This window comes from Protopterus annectens, chromosome 9.part0, assembly GCF_019279795.1.
Source record: "Protopterus annectens isolate FY-2018-M chromosome 9.part0, PAN1.0, whole genome shotgun sequence".
Classification (NCBI taxonomy): Eukaryota; Metazoa; Chordata; order Ceratodontiformes; family Protopteridae; genus Protopterus; species Protopterus annectens.
The window spans coordinates 166,789,201-166,808,491 of NC_056743.1; the positions used below are offsets into that span (position 1 = coordinate 166,789,201).

At 38.3% G+C, this 19,291-nt stretch overlaps 1 protein-coding gene across 1 annotated transcript in view; it reads right to left on the bottom strand.

Annotated features, from left to right (window-relative positions):
- LOC122810505 overlaps positions 1-19,291 on the bottom strand; it is a 1,366,849-nt gene that overhangs the window by 172,177 nt on the left and 1,175,381 nt on the right. The window contains exon 11 of the mRNA XM_044082087.1: positions 5,176-5,487. Within this exon, the coding sequence (XP_043938022.1) occupies positions 5,176-5,487 (312 nt within the window). The remainder of the gene's footprint in view (positions 1-5,175; positions 5,488-19,291) is intronic.

The window sequence follows — 19,291 nt, forward strand, 5'->3', positions numbered from 1 at the left end:
CTCAGTGAGGAAAACAACTCCACTATTGTGCCAACTCCCAACCCTCTCCATCCCTATAAATGATTACAGAATTTGCTGACCTCTTGTCCTGTTAATTCTGATGTGAATTTTAGACACAAACATGCAGCATTCAATCATCTGCATACTCTACAATAAAGACTTGTGGTGATTAAGATATTTTAGTTAAAATATCTAGATTATTCTTTTCTGGACTTGATCATCTGAATAAAAGTTAGTGACTGGCTTTGCATTCTCCAAGAAATTATTCACTATTAGAGAAAAAAACAGAACGACAAAATGGTGGTTATATAGTACAGAATACAACTGACTAACACTGAAGCTATGACAATGACCAATAACAAGTTTTATACAGGAATTTGTATTGCTTTGAAAAGGAAATGCATTTCTTTTTACACCTGAGTTATTCTGTTTGTAACTATTCTGACGAAGTCTTGGCATTAGAAGAGACAAAAAGGCTTAAATTAAATTTGCAGTGTGGGAATAACCTGTTTTAGTTTCCTTTTTTTTTTTGGTTACTATATTTTTATCTTGGAAAGTGATTCTGCGGTCTTGTTTGTAATTTTCTATATGGAAACATGTAAGGTTGCCCAATAATTTGTTATAGAAGCTTCATTAACATCATAAAGTCAATAAAATTAATATTTGTGTTGATTTTAACACATTAACACCTCTGAGCTGTAGTATGATGCTCCTCTAGCAGCCCAAACATATCTTTCCATTCCAGAGCATTTTTTGAACATTCAATTTAAAAGCATAAGTCAAACAATTACAAATATCTTGTGAACAGTAAACGTGATTAGAAAGGTATAAAGAACAATGATATTGGTAAAGTCTTTTTTTTAAAGGCAAAACGGTGTAAGGCAAAACAAAAGCACTATTCAGCTATTACAAAAAGTCCATTTAGTAAAATAAAAACACAAAATGTAAGCACTTTCACAGTGTAACCCACTGCTTCTTCAGACCTTACAGAGATAACGGTCACCACATTTGTAATCTTCACATCAATAAAGAAATAAATTATAATACAAACAAACCCAGAATTATATTTTTTTCCTCTATAATGTTTCACAAACAAGTTTTCTCACCACAAAAACTGTACAACTTAAACATATAGTGGAAGAACACTTTAGTTAGACCATACCTGAGCATCCAGGCAACAGTAATAAATTCTTGTTCGAGTACTTGTTTATTGAGATATTCACTGAAATATGAAAAATGCTGCTTATTTGTAAAATTAACAATACCAATAACACAGAATAGCTCTCAAGATGTACAATTTATAATACAAAAATCAATGATAATGTTTTTATTTATATAATATTTCACCAAACACTATGGAATAGTTGGGCAAGTCAGTTGGTTTTGGAGATGCTATATTTACTTACCTAACATTTATTGACTGGGAAAGTCCGACTAGGACAGAGCCAATTTTCAGCGGAGGCCTGGAGAGAAATGCTCCAGATGCATGTCTTTGGAATGTAGGAGGAAGCTGGAGCATCTGGAGGAAACCTACATGAATGCAGGGAGGACATGCAGACTGCAGAGAAAGCACCTCAGCTGAGAATCGAACCAGAGAACCTCTTGCCGTGAGGAGACAATGTTAACCACTGCACCATTCTATGTTCATACTTACTAGCAAACCTCTAATGATATCACTGTTTAATTTCTCCAAGTATTTTGGGTTTCTAGAAGCATGACAGGAATGGACCACATTCCTAAATCAAAGAATGTTTAAAGTTCATGAAATTAGTGTTGTTTCAATCTTTGATGTTAGCCAAAAGTGTTTGCAGCACCAGTTAGCCAAAAGTGTTTGTGCCCAGAAATTATGACTTCTGTAATTCATATAGAGTTACATGTATTGACAGCATATCTAAATACAGCTGTAAATTTTTTTTATGAGACCCATTCCTCCTACTAGTATTGGAAGTGTCTAGGTACCCTTCTTCCACAATGCACTTATTTCTGCCTGCAAATCCTGGCCTGACCTTTGCGTCTCTCTGTACTTAAGACACTGTAATCACTGGGTGTAACAATTTCAATGACCAATGCTACTTTTATCTTCTTTTTATGGATTACTATATCTGGTTTTCTTGCATCTGTTTTTTAAACTGTTGGTAATGGGTGATTCCATGTAATATAAACTTCATTATTCTTTATAATGCTTTCTGGCTCATGTTTCCAGTGCTTCTCAGTTACGTAAACACTGTAATGTTTGCACAATCCTCAGTGCAACAATCTTACCACATTATTATGCTTTTCAGTATATACACCAAGCAACAAGATGTGCGACTGTATCCAGTTCTGTTTTACACAGTCTGCATTTGTCTGTTTCTCCCACATGTAGTCTACTATCCTGGGCCGCCAAAATTAACCATTCAGCTTTTGGTTTAAATTCGACTCTCAGTAACCATTTCAGCATCAGATCCTGATCAACATGAGGTTGTTCCTGGAGATCTCTACAAGTGCCATGATATTTATGCATTTTCCACATTTCTTGCATTTTCATCTGATCCTTCTCCTTTCTATTTTTTCTTTAGTTTTTTTTTTTTTTTTGGCACATTAATTTGCTGCCTGATTTTTGTCTACTTTTGGCTTGATTTCCAATCCCGCTTGACACCGACATGCTTCTGCTAAACTAAGCAGGGAAGTCATCTTACGACTTGTTCTCCTCATGTTTTAAACCTTATACTATGTTTTATGAATGCAGTCATACAACTGCAGATCTACACATTTAATCAATTTCTAAGAGGCCCATACTTCCCTCAGAATGAGGAATATATAATCTTGGTATACACTGATTTTTATATATCATTCGATAAGAGTGATGAATTTTGCTTGGTTTCCTGTCCAAATGATCCAACACCTTTTGGGGCCAATCACCCCATAACTGTAAGTTAGAAAAGGAATAACAAACTGGTTTATAGCTTGGACTTTGCTTATAGATGTCAGGGCTGTTTTCAGTATTAATTTTAGTCTTCTAAAATATTTCTTATTGAGTTTTGATTACATTTGTTCATGTTTTATTGTTGAGCTTTCATAAACTCCCAAATATTTATACACTCCTACCTGCTTAAGTTCCTTTAGATTGCATTCCTGTCCCAGACCAATATTTTGATGCTGCAGCTTTCCTGCATTAAATGCGGCTTTTGCACATTTTTCAGTGCCAAACGATCTTTTATAATCTGAGAAAATTTTAATCACATGCAGTTGTGCTTTCAGCTCCTCATCTGATGAACTATGCAGTTTTAAATGATCCACAAAAAAAGATGGAAAGACTTTACACTTGTTTCTGGGAGCAAAACTGTAACCATGGTCTATATAATCTGTTAGACAGCTTAAGGGTTTAAGGGCAAGATAAAAGAACAGCAGTGACAGAGTCACCCTGGAATATCCCATTTGAACTTTTATCCCAGGGATAATAATTTGTCCTCTATTATGGCTAGCTGCAAAGTGGTTTGCCACTGTTTCATGGTCACAGTGCAATAATTGATCAATGTAGGGTGTGTAGTAACTGATCAATGTAGGGTGTTGTATCATACACATCTGTAAGCATGCCTTTATCCATGAATGTGGGTTGCTATCAAATGCTTTTTTGTAATCTATCCATGCCATATTTAGATTCCTCCCCTTTTTAGAATTATCCATTACTACTTTGCTTAACAATAAATGATCCACTTGTTGCATATGACTTTCTTCCGTCACCCTTTTGTTCTTTTGCCATGATTGAGTTTTCTTCTAAATGACTATAAACTTTGTTGGCATCAATTACAGTACATAGTTTATACACAGTTAGAAGACAAGTTATTGGTCTATGGGTGTTAGGATAGCTTGCAGGTTTACTCTTAAGGAGCATCTTTCCTATTGTTAACTAGCTGTGGGTACAGACAATGCATTTATTCTGTCTTCTACCATGATATTTTGCACAATGCCCCTCAATAAACATGAATTAAATATGAATATGTGATTAACAAGTGTTAAACACCGATTAATATCTCTAGATTAACAAACTTCGTGTTATTTTGCTAAGTACACGTTGCCCTTTTTATGCTACTTACTATTAACTGGTAAATAAGTTAAAGAAGCCTATCCCAAAAAATTTATGATCTCATAAGGAGATATAGATTTTAAACAGAAATACACAAAAAGGTGTCGTAGCAGTGAATTAGTTATGTGAGCTCTGTTATACATTATTAATGTGCTGATGTACTGCTTTTAAGGGGATACTATAGTCAGATGCAGGAGGAGCACAGAAGGCACACAAGTAGCAAGGGTTAAAGTACCTGTGGAACAGGGATCAGGAAGTGAAGGGGGCTACACCTCCACTTCCAAAACAAGTTCATAAGTCTGAACATGTACATAGAAGGCAGTTTTAGCAGTACTCAAGGTGAGAGATGCATGCACACAGCAATAAATGTTAATATCTGGAAAAAGTAGTATGTGCATTTTTCTATGAAAAATGCAGATAACACAGCACAATAGCTTGTAGCAAGAACCTTTAAAAATACAAAAAAAAACTTTTTTAATGATTACCTCACAACCATTTTAATATGTGCTGTACTGAAGAAGGGAGGGTATTAAGTATACTTTCCTAGATGCATTTTATACAACACTACAGCTAGCAACTTTTCATACAATTTTACAGTAATCCATCTTCCAAATTTGTTAGCACAAGCACAGTAAAACTGAAATAGGTCCGATCATATGCACAGAAGCAGGGCTAGTACTGTGAACCAGCGCTCCACTCTCTTTGCTCTTCAAGTGAAGAGCAAAATAAATAAAATAAAATAATATAATATAAAAAATTTTAAAAAATGTTCTACTGGCCCAGCCATTTAGGTCTCATTTCTATGTGCTGCTCCCAATCTGCCCTCAACTATTTTAATTTAAACCATTCCTACAGTTTGTACCCTGTCTGCAAAGAGCACTACAGCACTCACGTTTTAGTGAAGGGCTCCCTATTGAAATTTTGGCTGTGGATGCAAATCATATTTCTAATCTCACTAAACTTTTATGCTAGGAAAAAACACAGTGCAATTAGGAAAAGGAAAGCCTTAAAGTAAAGATGGGTAGAAAGTCACATAAAGAACACTAAAAAGAAAAAAAATAAGGGAGTAGTCTGCAAGTACACTGTCAGTAAAACAAAAATATACTTACTGAATAACATGCAGTTGAATTTTTCTTCACATGTAAAGCTGAAGTTTTGATGTTGCACATTAACGGCATACATAATACCATCATCTTCTTGTGTTGTAATAAATCTTAATTCAGTTTTCAGCTTATAGCAACCACTACCATCACGTACAGGTTCAGTTGTAGTAACTCCATCTTTAATCTCCTTTTCTTCTTTAAACCAGTGCACAGTTACTAGCTGTGAAGGGATCTTTGTCACATCACAGGATAATTTCACTTCTTCTCCAGCTAAAGGCTCTTCAGGATAGCAGCAAATTTCTGACAGCACAAGACAACCTATTGATAAAGAAAGTAAAAGCTGTTAAAGAGGACAGCAGCTTTATCATGTTATACACAGTCCTGTAAGAAACAGATACATGTGATGCATGCCAATGGAAGATGCTGCAGTGCCCCCCTGCACATAAAGTGCACTTGTGTATAGCCTACGTAACTGCCCCACATCACGGGAATAAGACTGCAGCTATACACTGCAGAAGCATTTCCTGTCCTGTAAAACATGGACATTATGATGAACACACATTATAAATAGTCTGAGATCATTAAAACATCTAAGAGAACACTTAAATGGGGTATTCAGAAACAAAGAGTACATTGCATTAAGTGAAACTGTGTGATGCCCTGTATATAAACATGCACATAGAATGAAATTTTCCATATAAAACTACCCTTGACATTTCCACAGTACTTACTTGAGCAAACAGAAACTAGTTTGTGTACTGAGAAGCACCCCCATGAGTTTGGTCTTGGACAGTTCTCACTGCAGTCTGTACTCTTACAACAACTAAGCTAACCAGCTGTAAACCCTCTTGTACCATTCCCTAGTAAAACAAGAAATAAGGATCTGCAGTCATGGACAAGCACTTCCCTATCATCACTGCAGCCAGCCAGGTGGATATAGGCATCCTGAGGCAAAGTAGCAGTCCCTGCATGTTTTATGACAACCACCTAATTCTTAACCAAACTGATACGGTGTGTGAGAGATGTAGTTACATATCATCACTGAAGGTAAGGTTGCTCAAATACAAGCACTTGCACTAACAAACAGGTTGTCAGTAAAACACATACACACTACACACACCTCATATGGTATGGACTAGACACACAGACCCACATAAGCTAAGGCTTTTAAATGTAATCTTCTAAACCATAAATACCTCCACACATTGCACAAACAAGAAAGATCCTCAGCAACTTCAATAACATTACACAAAATCAGAATCTAGAACCGAAGTGTCCGTTAAGAAAGGAATAATTAGTACAGCATATAAAATACTGCATGATAACTATAAGAAATCAATCAGAGGAGGTTAGGAAGAATTGGGAAGAGAAACTGGATACGCAATTCACAAAGCTACAATGGGGGGTATATATGTATGCCTCCCAAATATGCAACAAAATCTAGAAGATTTAGGATCTTTGCCTGAAAATGTTTACATAGATATTTTTATACTCCAAGCAGGCTCTAAAGAATCTTTCCTAAAGTAGACAACAAATGTTGGAGATGTGATGAGGAAGAAAAACGTAAGTTGGAACATATTTTCTGAGAGCGTAATTAGTTGGCTGACTTTAAAGATTCCCTGCAGACTGCTCTGTCAGAGATGCTGGGTGAGCAAATTGGAGTGACTACAGAAATTACTTTTTTGAGCTATGATGTTGTTGTATCTTTCGGCTTTTCCCAGTTAGGGGTCGCCACAGCGGAACTCCGGTCCACTAATGATTGGCAGTAGATTTTTACGTACCGACTTGCCAGGCCTGACGCACAACCTTCAACGAAGGTACGCTCATTCACGCATGTCTCCACACAGAAAACGCTTTAGCTGAGAATCGAACAGGACAACGTCTTACTGTGAGGCGACAACGCTATCGCAGCAGCACCACCGCAGCAGAGTTGGAATTGCCTAGACATAGTAAGGTCTTGCTGAGTCTAATTATGATGGCAGCCAAAAAGCAATAACTAGAAAATGGAAATCGAAGTCTAAACTCTAAACCAACTTTACTAGAACTAATAAAGACAGTAACAAAGAGAAAAAAAAATGGAACTGCCATCTTTAGAAAAGGGTAGGAGTAAATTACACAGGAAAAAAATGGGAAATATGGGACCACTACATGCAGAAGAGGAATGAGCTATGCAATGGCTGACTGACAATGACTGGATACATTAAAAGTGATGTATAATGTTTGCAGCTACAGTTGTAAGGTATGATGTTTGCAACTGAGATTGTGCCACTATGGATTTATTTTCAATTATATAAATGTAAGATTGTGTCACACAATTTAATAAAGATGTTTCTTGTAAAAAAAAGAATATTCCACAAAATCAATGCCCAACACAACATAAATGGCCACATCTCAAGGTGTCTCACCTTCTAAGACCATAAGACACACCAACCTAATATTCTGGTCAAAAGTAACTCCATTGTAAGACACACACAAGTACTCTGGTCATCGAAACACAAGTACCAGTATGACTCAGTCATAGTCCATGTAGGTGCAAATGATCTCAGACATACCTCACTAGACTACATGAAGACAGACATGACAACGCTCTCGGACTGTGTGTTCTAGGCTGGTATAAGCCCAGCACTGAGCAGCATTCTACATTCACCTATGATAATGCCACAATAGGAAAAAAAAAAATGACAACAACTGGCTTACAGTATGGTGTCATTCATAGGGGGTACAATATGTCAGCCTGGGAGGATATAGTCAACAGACCACACTGTTTTTCCATGTAAGGTCTGCACGTGCCCCCCCCAGGGATTTTGAATATTGGGTAAAACCTTGTCCACACCCATAGTGCCTTTTTTAGACACTGCGAACCTAATAAACTTACCAACACAACTAAATCATCCCAAGGAAAATCTGAAGATGTTACTGTTCAGTGACAAGAGTCTAAACAAGAAACTCCACTCACTGCAAGCTCTTCTCGCCTTGGAGAATGTAGACATCTGTGCAAGTATAAGACATGGTTTAAAGCAAGAGACAGCACCATGACAGTACAAGGCTACAATGCTTTAAACACTTTTAGAAATACTGCTGCCCAGGAAGAGACAAAAGGTGGAGCTGCCTCTATTTACATTAAAAACAAACACACCCCAAAGCTGGTCCATCAGTATGACACACCTAAGCTTTTCCATGTCCAAATTACCTTAGGCAAAGTCCAGTGTCATATATTTCCAAGGTATTGATCCTCCTCCTCTCTGAACCAGGAAAACCATAATGCATACCAAAATGTACCAGAGACACTCCCAATTCAACTTAAAACCATACTCATGGGTGACCTTAGCTACCACAGCATAAATGGGGAATAGTACATGACCACTATCATGCAGTCCCAGAAATTCCTGGAATTTGTAAATGCAAACTCCGTGGACCAGTTAGTCAGTATGCCCACTTAGATTTGCAAATATCCTTGACTAGGTCCTCTCAAACATAGCAGAACTTTGCACCCTCCCTATTGTAATGTCCTTGCTGATCAGGTCAGATCATAAAACAGTCTCCTTTGAAATAAAAGCAAAACCACAGGCACTGGCTAACACTAGAATTTTTAGGAATTGTTCTTGGGCTTTCTTCCTACTACAAAGCAACACCCTGGAAACATTTCAAGTCCCCTAAATCCTGACAAAATGACTGCTTAGTTGGAATTGTTCAGGGATACTCTGTATAATCATATTAACTGCTGTATAAGGACAGCAGTACTTACCCTGATTAAACACAAGATCACACACACAACTAAAAAAGCAAGCCACCTTGTTGCAATCCCAACTTAAATAGGTACTATAGCGAAAGGAAAAAACTTCATGACAAAAATTTGAAGGTGCAATGCCTAGCAAAGTAAAACATCCCTTATCAACCTAAACAAGCAACTTGAAGGGCTAATCAAGTCTACCAAAGCCAAATTTGATTAAAATTAGCCTCCAATGCAAAAAACAATCACACAACTTTTTTCAGCCATGTCTGTAATCTCAAAAGCTATGCTCAAGAATATACCACATTAGTTGTAAATGGTGCCACCTATAAGGAGCCAGAAGATATAACAAACTTTCTGGTTGACAAATTTATCTCAGATTTTACCCCTCTCTCCCCACCAGATGACCTTTAGGAAATAGCCACATCTATAACTCCCACAACTATCACTAAGAGCAGGTACCCAAAATGCTCTCCAATGACAAGAAGACTGAATTGATGAGTCCTAACAGTATTTCACAATGCCTTTATAATTGCATGAAACATGAACCACCTGGCCCAGTAGAATCATTATTTAACCACAGTAACTGCAGCCTCCAAACAGACTTTATGGTAAATGAATGGAGGAGTGCAACAATTATCCCTCTGCACAAGGGTGGGCCATCCATGTACCCAAGGAATTATTGACCCATAAGCCTGGCTGGCCTGATATGAAAAAAGAATAATCATGGATATTCTAAATGATGATGTAGGTAACCAATAAACATTGAACTGAAATCAGTTCAGGTTTGTCAAGGACAGGTCTTGCCTACTCAATCTGGTGAACGTCTTCAAGGTCAGCAAAACATTGTATATGAAGGCAAGTGGTGCACACTGCCTACCCTGACCTGACCAAGACATTTGAAACAATATCCCAATGACGCAGTGTAGAAAAGCTCACTAAACTAGGTATAAACCCCTACATCACACCCACTGGATAGCCAGCTGGATTACAGACAGGATCCAAGAAGTTAGAATAAGGGAATCTACCTCAACAAAAAGGTCAATTACATTTGGGGTGCCTCAGGGCTCATTGCTGGGGTTGTTCCGGTTTGGTGGCTACTTCTCTGAGGTCAAGACTAACATCAAGAGCTTCTGGCTAACCAAGTTTACAGATGACTGCAAATTATGTGCAGTCACTGAAGACTCCCAAGACGCAAGTATTCTCCAAGAAGGTCTAACACATACCAATATATGGTGTCTGAGTCATGGTCTAAAACTCAAAGCCAAAAAGTGCATCATAGTATTTTTCAGAAAGCTAGACAGCCTAGCAAAGTACTACACTGACAATACAGTCCTAACAGTACACTTTATAATCAGGGATTTGGGAATACATGTAAACAATGATTTGACATTTCACAATCATGTGTTTACTGTAGTGAGGAAATCATTCTATGCTGCACAACCTACAACTAGATCCAAACATGTTATCGTTCCATTGTACTCTCCTCTCATAAGACCCATCACTGAGTAGAATGCCCCCTTTGATCTGTACCTGACTAGGCATATGCAACAATTGGAGCGTCCATCAAGAATTCTCACAAAAAGAATACATGGTGTGGAAAACAAGTCCTATGTGGTCCGCCTCAAAGCCTTGTACTTATATTTGGTCTCCTATAGGCTGCATTGAGGTGACCTATGCCTGGCTACGAAGCATGTTCTGATCTAGCCCTAATGGATCTGTTGCACATTCATAAAACAAATACCATCAGAAACACCAGATCCAGGGACCAAAACTTTCAGTGCAACATAAACAAAACATACTAGAAGGTTAGGTATGTATTTCATAGGTTCCCCTTATCTGGAATAGGCTTACCATCCATATACATAATTCATCCCTGCACTCATTCAAGCAAAATTTGGATCAGTGGCTGGGGATCCATAAATATACCCTTGGTATGGCACCTATGTCTCTATTAGAGACATGAAGCTTGTAAATGCTTAGCTATCCATGTCCAAGTATATATATATATATATATATATATATATATATATATATATATATATATATATATATATCCATAAAATACTTGGGAGCCAATAACTATCAAATTATATTGGAAAACATGGCTAGGATTAAAGTGTCCCCTTGTGTCAGTAGCCTAGCATTCTACTATGATACTATGCGCACAGGGAGGGGTGCTTCAGTGACATGCATAGTACGACCATGCTAAAAGAAAAATAAGAATGGTACATATCTCATGCAAATGAGTGCAAAATGACTGTCAGTATACTAATGACATGTACTTCATATGCAAATGATGAAATCACATATGGTAGCATGATTCAAAAGCATATAGCATTTACATGATGTCAAATGGTGAACAGTTTACCATCATCACTTCCCTATGAATAGGTGCATCTTTCACACTAAGATCCTAGGAGTAGCTTTGTTTTAGCTGGCCAGCATGCGCTAGAGGCCCCCTTGGAAGCCAATGTCAGCGATGTTGCTCACCACTGAAAAGTCCATCAAAAGCTAGCATACTATCACTTGCATGACTTGGGCACAGTTGACCACTATCTTGTGGACATAGACATCACACAGAAGGTAGAAGACATGTGCCATCCTCACATGGGATCAAGGGAGATGTATGGACTGCCTATCCCAGTGCACAAGTTTGTGTAGCATTAATCATCCTTGCTACTAGGACCTGTCAGTGTGACAGGAGACACGTTAGGGATGCAGCAGGTCTCAGCCTTGCGAATCCTACAGTAGTTCTATGACATAATCCATGTGAAGGAACATCTTTGGTTTCCATGAGCAACAAGAGAACCACCACTATACAGGTATTCTACAATATAATCTATTTTCCGAATGGGATATTGGGGGCCACTGACTGTACCCACATTGCTATCTTGGCCCTACATGCTCTACACAGCATCTGGTACATCAACAATCTGCTCTATCAACTGCCAGGTAGGTTGTAGTGCACAGGGTGTTATACATAAGTATCTGTGCACCACATATGCATTCCACATGATTCCAATATCTGGCACATCTGAAACTTACACCAGTGTTTCATGCAGAGTGACTTTCTAAATAGTCATTTAGTTGGAAGATGCACACACAGTCAACCAGAGGCCATGAAAAGTGGTCCCATGAACACAGATAGCAGAACACTTACGACGGTGTTAATCACTGTATGTTGTAATCAATACTGGATATACCTCGGAGCCATGACTGAAGATTTGAAGATATCCACCTGCAGCCCCAAGGTTGTGGTACAAATGGAGTATAACACTGCACTGTCATAAAACGCTGAACCTCACTGACTGTGTGTTGTGTTTTTTTGTGATGAAAGCATACTTCTGCTTGCTGGATACATCTGGTGCTGTGCTGCGGTATGGCCCAGAGATCTGCATCAAGATATAAGTGGTCTGTGCCATGCCACATAACAGGTAGTATAAAAAAGTTGCAGTAAGGACAGCCTGTAGCACTGGGTGACATGCATGTGGATGCATCAGAAGAGGATTCAGAGGGAATAGCTACAGTGGGATCTCATGCAAGCAAAAGGAAAAACTAATACGTAGCACAAGCAAAGAGGTGGCATCTGTTTCACAACTATGGGCCTTGACAATAAACACACAGAACAAAGTGATGCATGCATTTATATACACAGATTCTGCAGTGTTGGCCATTCTGTGCATCAGGTATTACTATACTCATAGTGGACAAACAGGTGGGCAGGGCACAGTTATCAAATGAAGAAGTGGGGGACACAGCAACATTAGTATAGGTGCTGTCTATGGTAACCATACATGCACATAGCCAAGGGGTTGGGGGGTGTCAGATCACTTCCTCTAGTAATGAGGTGGAGCTTCTAAGGGTGGAACATGGGCTTGGTGGACCATGTGTCACTGCAATATCAAGTCTGATAACAGCAGGTCCAGGGGATGGGGGAACATGTTAGATGCATGTCACAGTGCCCCCACGTTTGTGTTCTGGCATGATGATGGCATTTACTATGTCATGCTTGAGCATGGGTAGGTATTACTCATGGTAAGGCTACAGGGAAGTTGGCCAGTACTGTTCTGCACTGTCTGAGCCTGAGTGGGCTTTCCAGTATAATGTGCCCACAGTGGGAGCTGGATGAGCATTGGCCATGGCCATGACAGCATCCACAGTCAGAGGTGAAGGCCACAGTGCAGCCAGAAGAGCATTGGCCATGTCCAGGAGAGCATTTAATGTCAGCTACAGAAACAGCAATGGACAATGTGGCCATCTTGGGACTGATGTGAGCCATCTGTGTTAGCCTGGAGTGCACAGTTACACTGTGTACCTGTCTACTACCACAACCATGATGGCAGTTTCCCAGGACCAGAGTGATAGCACTAAAGGGTGCCGAGTGGGCTATCACTGCCCTTAATGGGAATGTTTGTTCCAGGTCCCTGCATGAGGTGGCACACTGCCTGCACTGCAGAATGTCACACAGTCCATGCAGTGCTTGAACATCTTTGTACAGGTCATGCAGCACACCAGGCATGTCTGACATGGTCTGATTATCAAAAATCCATGCATGGATCACAGACCTGCACACTGGCTAATCGATGCCAAAGGTAACACCAGGTCAAAGAATGTTCTGGGGGTCAAGGCAGAAAAGTGACGTGTGTATACACCTTTGAGGTGGTGCATCTCCCTGCTGCTGCATGCAGTTGTGCTGGCTGTGTATCAGGGGCAGGGCTGACAGAAGTATGATGACCTACAAAAACACAAGTCAGGCCGGAGGTTCACGCTGGACATCTGCAGTCCCTTTGCTGTGGGAAAGGGGAGCATAATCTCCACTGTAAGCATTGTTGATATTGCCATTGTGTCCTCAGACTATGGCAAGTACATAATGTCATCAGTGACAGCCTCCAGACACCCTCTAAAATTAGGTATACGTTGATTTGTTGTACTGTAGCCACAAACCAAGTGAAAATTTATTGAATGGTTTAGCGCTTTTTTCCTCTGATAGAGACTTCCTCAGAACAACATACAGCAATTACCCAGCACATAGATCCACTAATTGTATAATAGCATAATTACATAATTGCACTAATTTACTAAAACCCATCATGACAAAACATTAAAATACTGTTAAATATATGCACAAGAAATACTTTAATATCATAACATTTCTTAATCTTCTTCTTCTTCTTTTGGCTTTTCCCAGTTAGGGGTCGGCACAGCGGAACTCCGGTCTGCTAATGATTGGCAGTAGATTTTTATGGTGCTGAGGTGCCAGCCCGACACCCAACCTTCAACGAAGGCACGCCCATTCACGCATGTCTTTCAAACGCCACTCAACAGCAGGGAGGACATGCAGACTCCACACAGAAGGCGCTCCAGCCGAGAATTGAATGGGAGAACCTCTTGCTGTGAGGTGACAACTCTACCACTGCACCACCGCAAAATAAAATTTCTTAATAAAATCTTAAAAAACATTTACATATTGTTCTAACTTAATAAAAGCTTTAACTTTAAAATTCATGCTATGTTAGTAGCTTCATTAATTCCTGGGTATCGAGTTGTATCTAATCTCAATTGTCATTTCAACTCACAGATATCCAGGTGCAAATCCAAAATTTTCCCCTGGGGGTCCTTCACTAACTGTTCGACTACCAAAAACTTGAAGTAAAGGTCACAATGTTCTTTAATGTGTCTATATAGTGCATTAGTTATTCTCCCTTTCCTTATATCATTGCTATGTTCGCTAATGCGATTTTTTTAATAATCTACTGGTTTTTCCTACATAACAAAAGGACACTTTTGGCACTTCGTCATATAGACAACATTAGAACTATCACAGTTAAAATGCCCCTTTATAATAATGTCCTTACCATTAAGTTTAAACTTGTCATTGGTTTCCAAGATGTGTGTACACACATCTAGTCATTGGTTTCCAAGATGTGCGTACAAAAGTTGCACCTCCCATACTTAACATTCCCATTTGGTCTAGTAGTACTTCCACTACAAATGCCCTTATTTATTCAAAAAGGTTTTTGAATGACCTATCCTTTCTAAACACTATCTTTGGGGGGGGGGGTCTTACCCACTTCTTGTTCAACACTTGTATCATAACTCAAGATATCCCAATTTTTAATAACCTCAAATATCTTGTTTGCATCTAAATTAAATGTTGTAATAAAGCTTAAGCGATAATTTTTACAAACATGCCTTCTATTTTTATCTTGTCCCACAACAGGCATCATTCCACCACCCAATATTGGCCTATAAATACCTTTCATACGTTTTCCTACAACTTCCTTACTTATTTTATCCAAAAATTCATTGGGATATCCCCTTTTAACAGACATGTTGGTTATAACCTTAACCTCATCCAAAAAGTCACAGTCAAGGCTGACCATTCTGACCGCTCTCACCAGTTGTCTCTTGACTACTGACTTTTTTTGTTGTATGGGGTGCCAACTACTGAATTCTAAATAAGAATTCGAAAAAGTGGTTTTCTATAAATTCTGGAAAGTAATATTCCTTTATTACTATCTCAAATCAAATCCACATCTAAATAAGATATTTTTTTCCTTATTGTAATTATTCGTAAACCGCAAACATTCCACGGCGTTATTAATATAGGCCAAAAATTCATTGAGCTGTCCTTCAGTACCTTTCCACAATAGGAACAGATCATCCAACAACCTGGTGTAATGCAGGACGTTCAACCAATGTACACTATTCATTAAATACTCCTGTTCCCAAAAGGACATGATGAGATTTGCAAATATGGGAGGGGGGGGGCACATGCTGTCCCCATTGCAACCCCAGTTAACTGCTTAAAGTACTGGCCCTCAAAATTAATATAATTGTTACCCAAGACAATATCCATAAGTGCAGTAATTTTGTTAATCGAGTCTTGATCATATATACCCATCTTAAGCAGCTGTTTTGCCAACTATTGTATCCCCTCGTCATGAGGTATAATGGAAAAAAGATTTACCACATCAATGGTCACCATTATCACCCCAGGGATTAACTCAATTCTTTCCAATTTCTCCAAAAAGCGCCAAGAATCCTTAGTGATACAAGTGAATTTTAATAAGCCCTTTTGCATGCTATAATCTAAAAATTTACTAATAAAGCATGTTTTTGATCTATGACCATCTACAATAGGGCGAAACTTTAAACTGGATAAACCCTTGTGAATTTTTGGTATTCCAAAAATATTAGGTACAATGTGGTGCTCATTTTTCATGTATTCAAATTCATCCAAACTAATCTGGCCCTGATATAACATATCATCTAGGGTCAAGTCAATCTTCCGATAAGCTATATGAATCTCATTTAGGGAACTCTCCTCAAAAGTTCCATCCATTAACAGCGAGTTAATTTTATCTAAATATTCACTTTTATTCATTACCATCACCCCACTTCCCTTATCAGGTTTCATAATACACACTGTTTTATCACTAATAAATTCTTTTAAAAGCTGTTCTTCCTTCATGGTCAAATTACAGCCATAATCCAACTGGGGGTGTTTATAAAATTGCTTAATTTCTTTCTCACATATTTCTTCATATAGGCGTATGACATTATTTAAAGGGGATTAAAGGCATTTGGTTTGCTTGGCCTACCTTCACCTATTTCATCAGTGCCCATGTGTCCATTAAACCACATTTTTAAGTTTAACTTACGTATAAAGAGCTTAAATCAATCAAGGTGTCTACCACATTCCCCCTTCTGGAGGGTACAAAAGTGAAGCCTTTGGCCAAAAAGTTTGCATGATCCACTTCCACAACTTTTGTAGAATAGTTAAAAATCTTGAAGTCATTTTCGTTATTACTAATAATGGTACATGGCTCGTTATCTTCATCCCTATTATTCGTATTTTCAACATATTGAGCCAAAAAATATTCAGAATTGTCACCATCAAAACTTTCAGATTCAACAATATCATTTAACATTGCTTCAACATTACTACCACTAACTATAGTGTGTGTGGCTGACTCTGTATCATCCTTTACCAAGGGTAAATCTGTTTCAATGCCATTACCCACTATGAATGTGGATAAGCTGTCACCCAGGCCTTCTAAATTAAAATAACAAACATTGCTTTCCATAGTGAATGCATCATCATTCCGCAAATCCAATACATTTGAAACATCTAAAATACTAAAATCATTCAACCCATTTGAATTATTTAAATTATTTAATTAATTCAATATATCCATGGTTATCCCAAAGATAATGTTTAGAAAGTATAGGTGATTCAAAAACCTTTTTGAACTTAATAAGGGCATTTTTAGTGGAAGTACTAATAGACTAAATGGGAATTTTAAGTGTGGGAGGTGCAACTTCTGTAAACACATCTTGGAAACCAATGACAGGTTTAAACTTAATGGCAAGGAAATTATTATAAAGGGGCATTCTAATTGTGGTAGTTCTAATGTTGTCTATATGGCGAAGTGCCAAACGTGTCCCGTTTTTTATGTAGGAAAGACCGGTAGGTTATTAAAAAATTGCATTAGTGAACATAACAATGATATAAGGAAAGGGAGAATAACTAATGCTCTATATAGACACATTAAAGAACATGGTGACCTTTACTTCAATTTTTTGGTAGTCGAACAGTTAGTGAAGGACCCCCAGGGAAAAATTGTGGATTCGCACCTGGATATTTGTGAGCTGAAATGGCAATTGAGATTAGATGCAATTCAGTACCCAGGAATAAATGAAGCTACTAACATAGCATGCATTTTAAAGTTAAAGCATTTATTAGGTTAGGACAATATGTAAATATTTTTAAGATTTTATTAAGAAATGTTATGATATTAAACTATTTCTTGTGTGTATATTTAACAGTATTTTAATGTTTTGTAATGATGGGTTTTAGTAGATTAGTGTAATTATGCTATTATACAATTAGTGGATTTATAAGCTGGGTAATTACTATATGCTGTTGTGAGGAAGTCCCTTTTAGGGGAAGAAAGAGCTAAACTATTCAATAAATCATTTTACTTGGTTTGTGGCTTTGGTCTGTGTGTTGGGCAGAAGAGTTCCTGAGTTGGTTCTATTGATGTCCTTTGGTTGTATTGTATCCTGTCCCAATGAAACCTGTCAATATATACGTGCAATATACCACTGATAAAACAGGTACACTTTTGTACCTGCCACCACCACCATGGAGAAAGTACAGTTGTGTAAGTTGCACTTGCCCATAATAGTAGATGTTTAAATCCCTCAGTGCTGAAGTAGTCTTTAGGCTACATGGGTTGTGTTCTGCCCAAGACAAAACCACCAGCCAGCTTCCAAAAACTCTGTCTTCCTCCTTTACACCTACTCTGACTGATGACTTGTCAGCCCTGAGGAGGGAAATAAGCAGTCAGTGGAAATTTTTCAGGACTTTCCTGCCTAGTAGTAAAGAAGCAGTGTATTCATCCTGAAGTAAAGAAACAAAAAATAAGCCTATACACGACTGGGGATGGTGGGTGGGTATGGCTAGTGCAGCAGTCAGAAATTTGAACAGCCACTGCTATGGGTAAAGTGCAACTTACATAACTGTACTATGTTCATCATTCTCACTGCTGCTACTGTAGAGTCCAAGTTATATGAGCTGATTACCAACCTTTTCCAACCCAGAATGAGGAAGGATGCGGATCAAGGAGCCCTTGGAGAATGGTCCTAGCAAATCCAGCCCTGTATCTAGACAAAGGCATCCACTGTGAAATGCCTTGTACAGGTATATAGAGAGGAACATGTAGCTGTCTTTAGAATGCTTCTAGAGTCCTCCCCCTTTATAACATGCCTTTAAAGAAGACAAGCCCTAAAAGATTGTGCCTTAATACTGCTTAGAGCTGGTTTATCATTATAGGTACAACAAAAAGCAACTGCCAAGGAGACAACCAGCTGGAAACTCTTTGTCAAGGGCTGTCCTTTCTTAGTCCCAATACAAGAAATAAATAACTGATTGGATTTTCTAAAGGACCTTGTTATGTAAGGTATTACCTGAGCAGCATATGCTTGTCCAAAGCAAGTGAAATCCTTTCTCCATGGTTCTTAAGATTAGGATAGAACACTAGGAGATTGATGGCCTGATTCAAAGAAACTCTAAAACAACTTTGGGCATGAATGAGGGATTTGTTCTTAGAGATGCTCTATCCCAACTCAGATACTCATCTTGTAGGTGTCACAGCAAAGATATGAACAACTTTCTAAGCCTTAAATCTGTCTGATGTGCAGGTAAAGATGGAATATGGTTAACCATTTCTAGCAGAGTAGGAGCAACCTGATTGTTTTGTGATCCCAGGTGAAGCACTCCCATCAGAAACTGTTACATTAGGCAGACATACATACTGAAGTAGAAGCAAGATGTACTTTGACAAAGTAGTAAAAATAAAGTTGTACACAGCACCTCTGCCC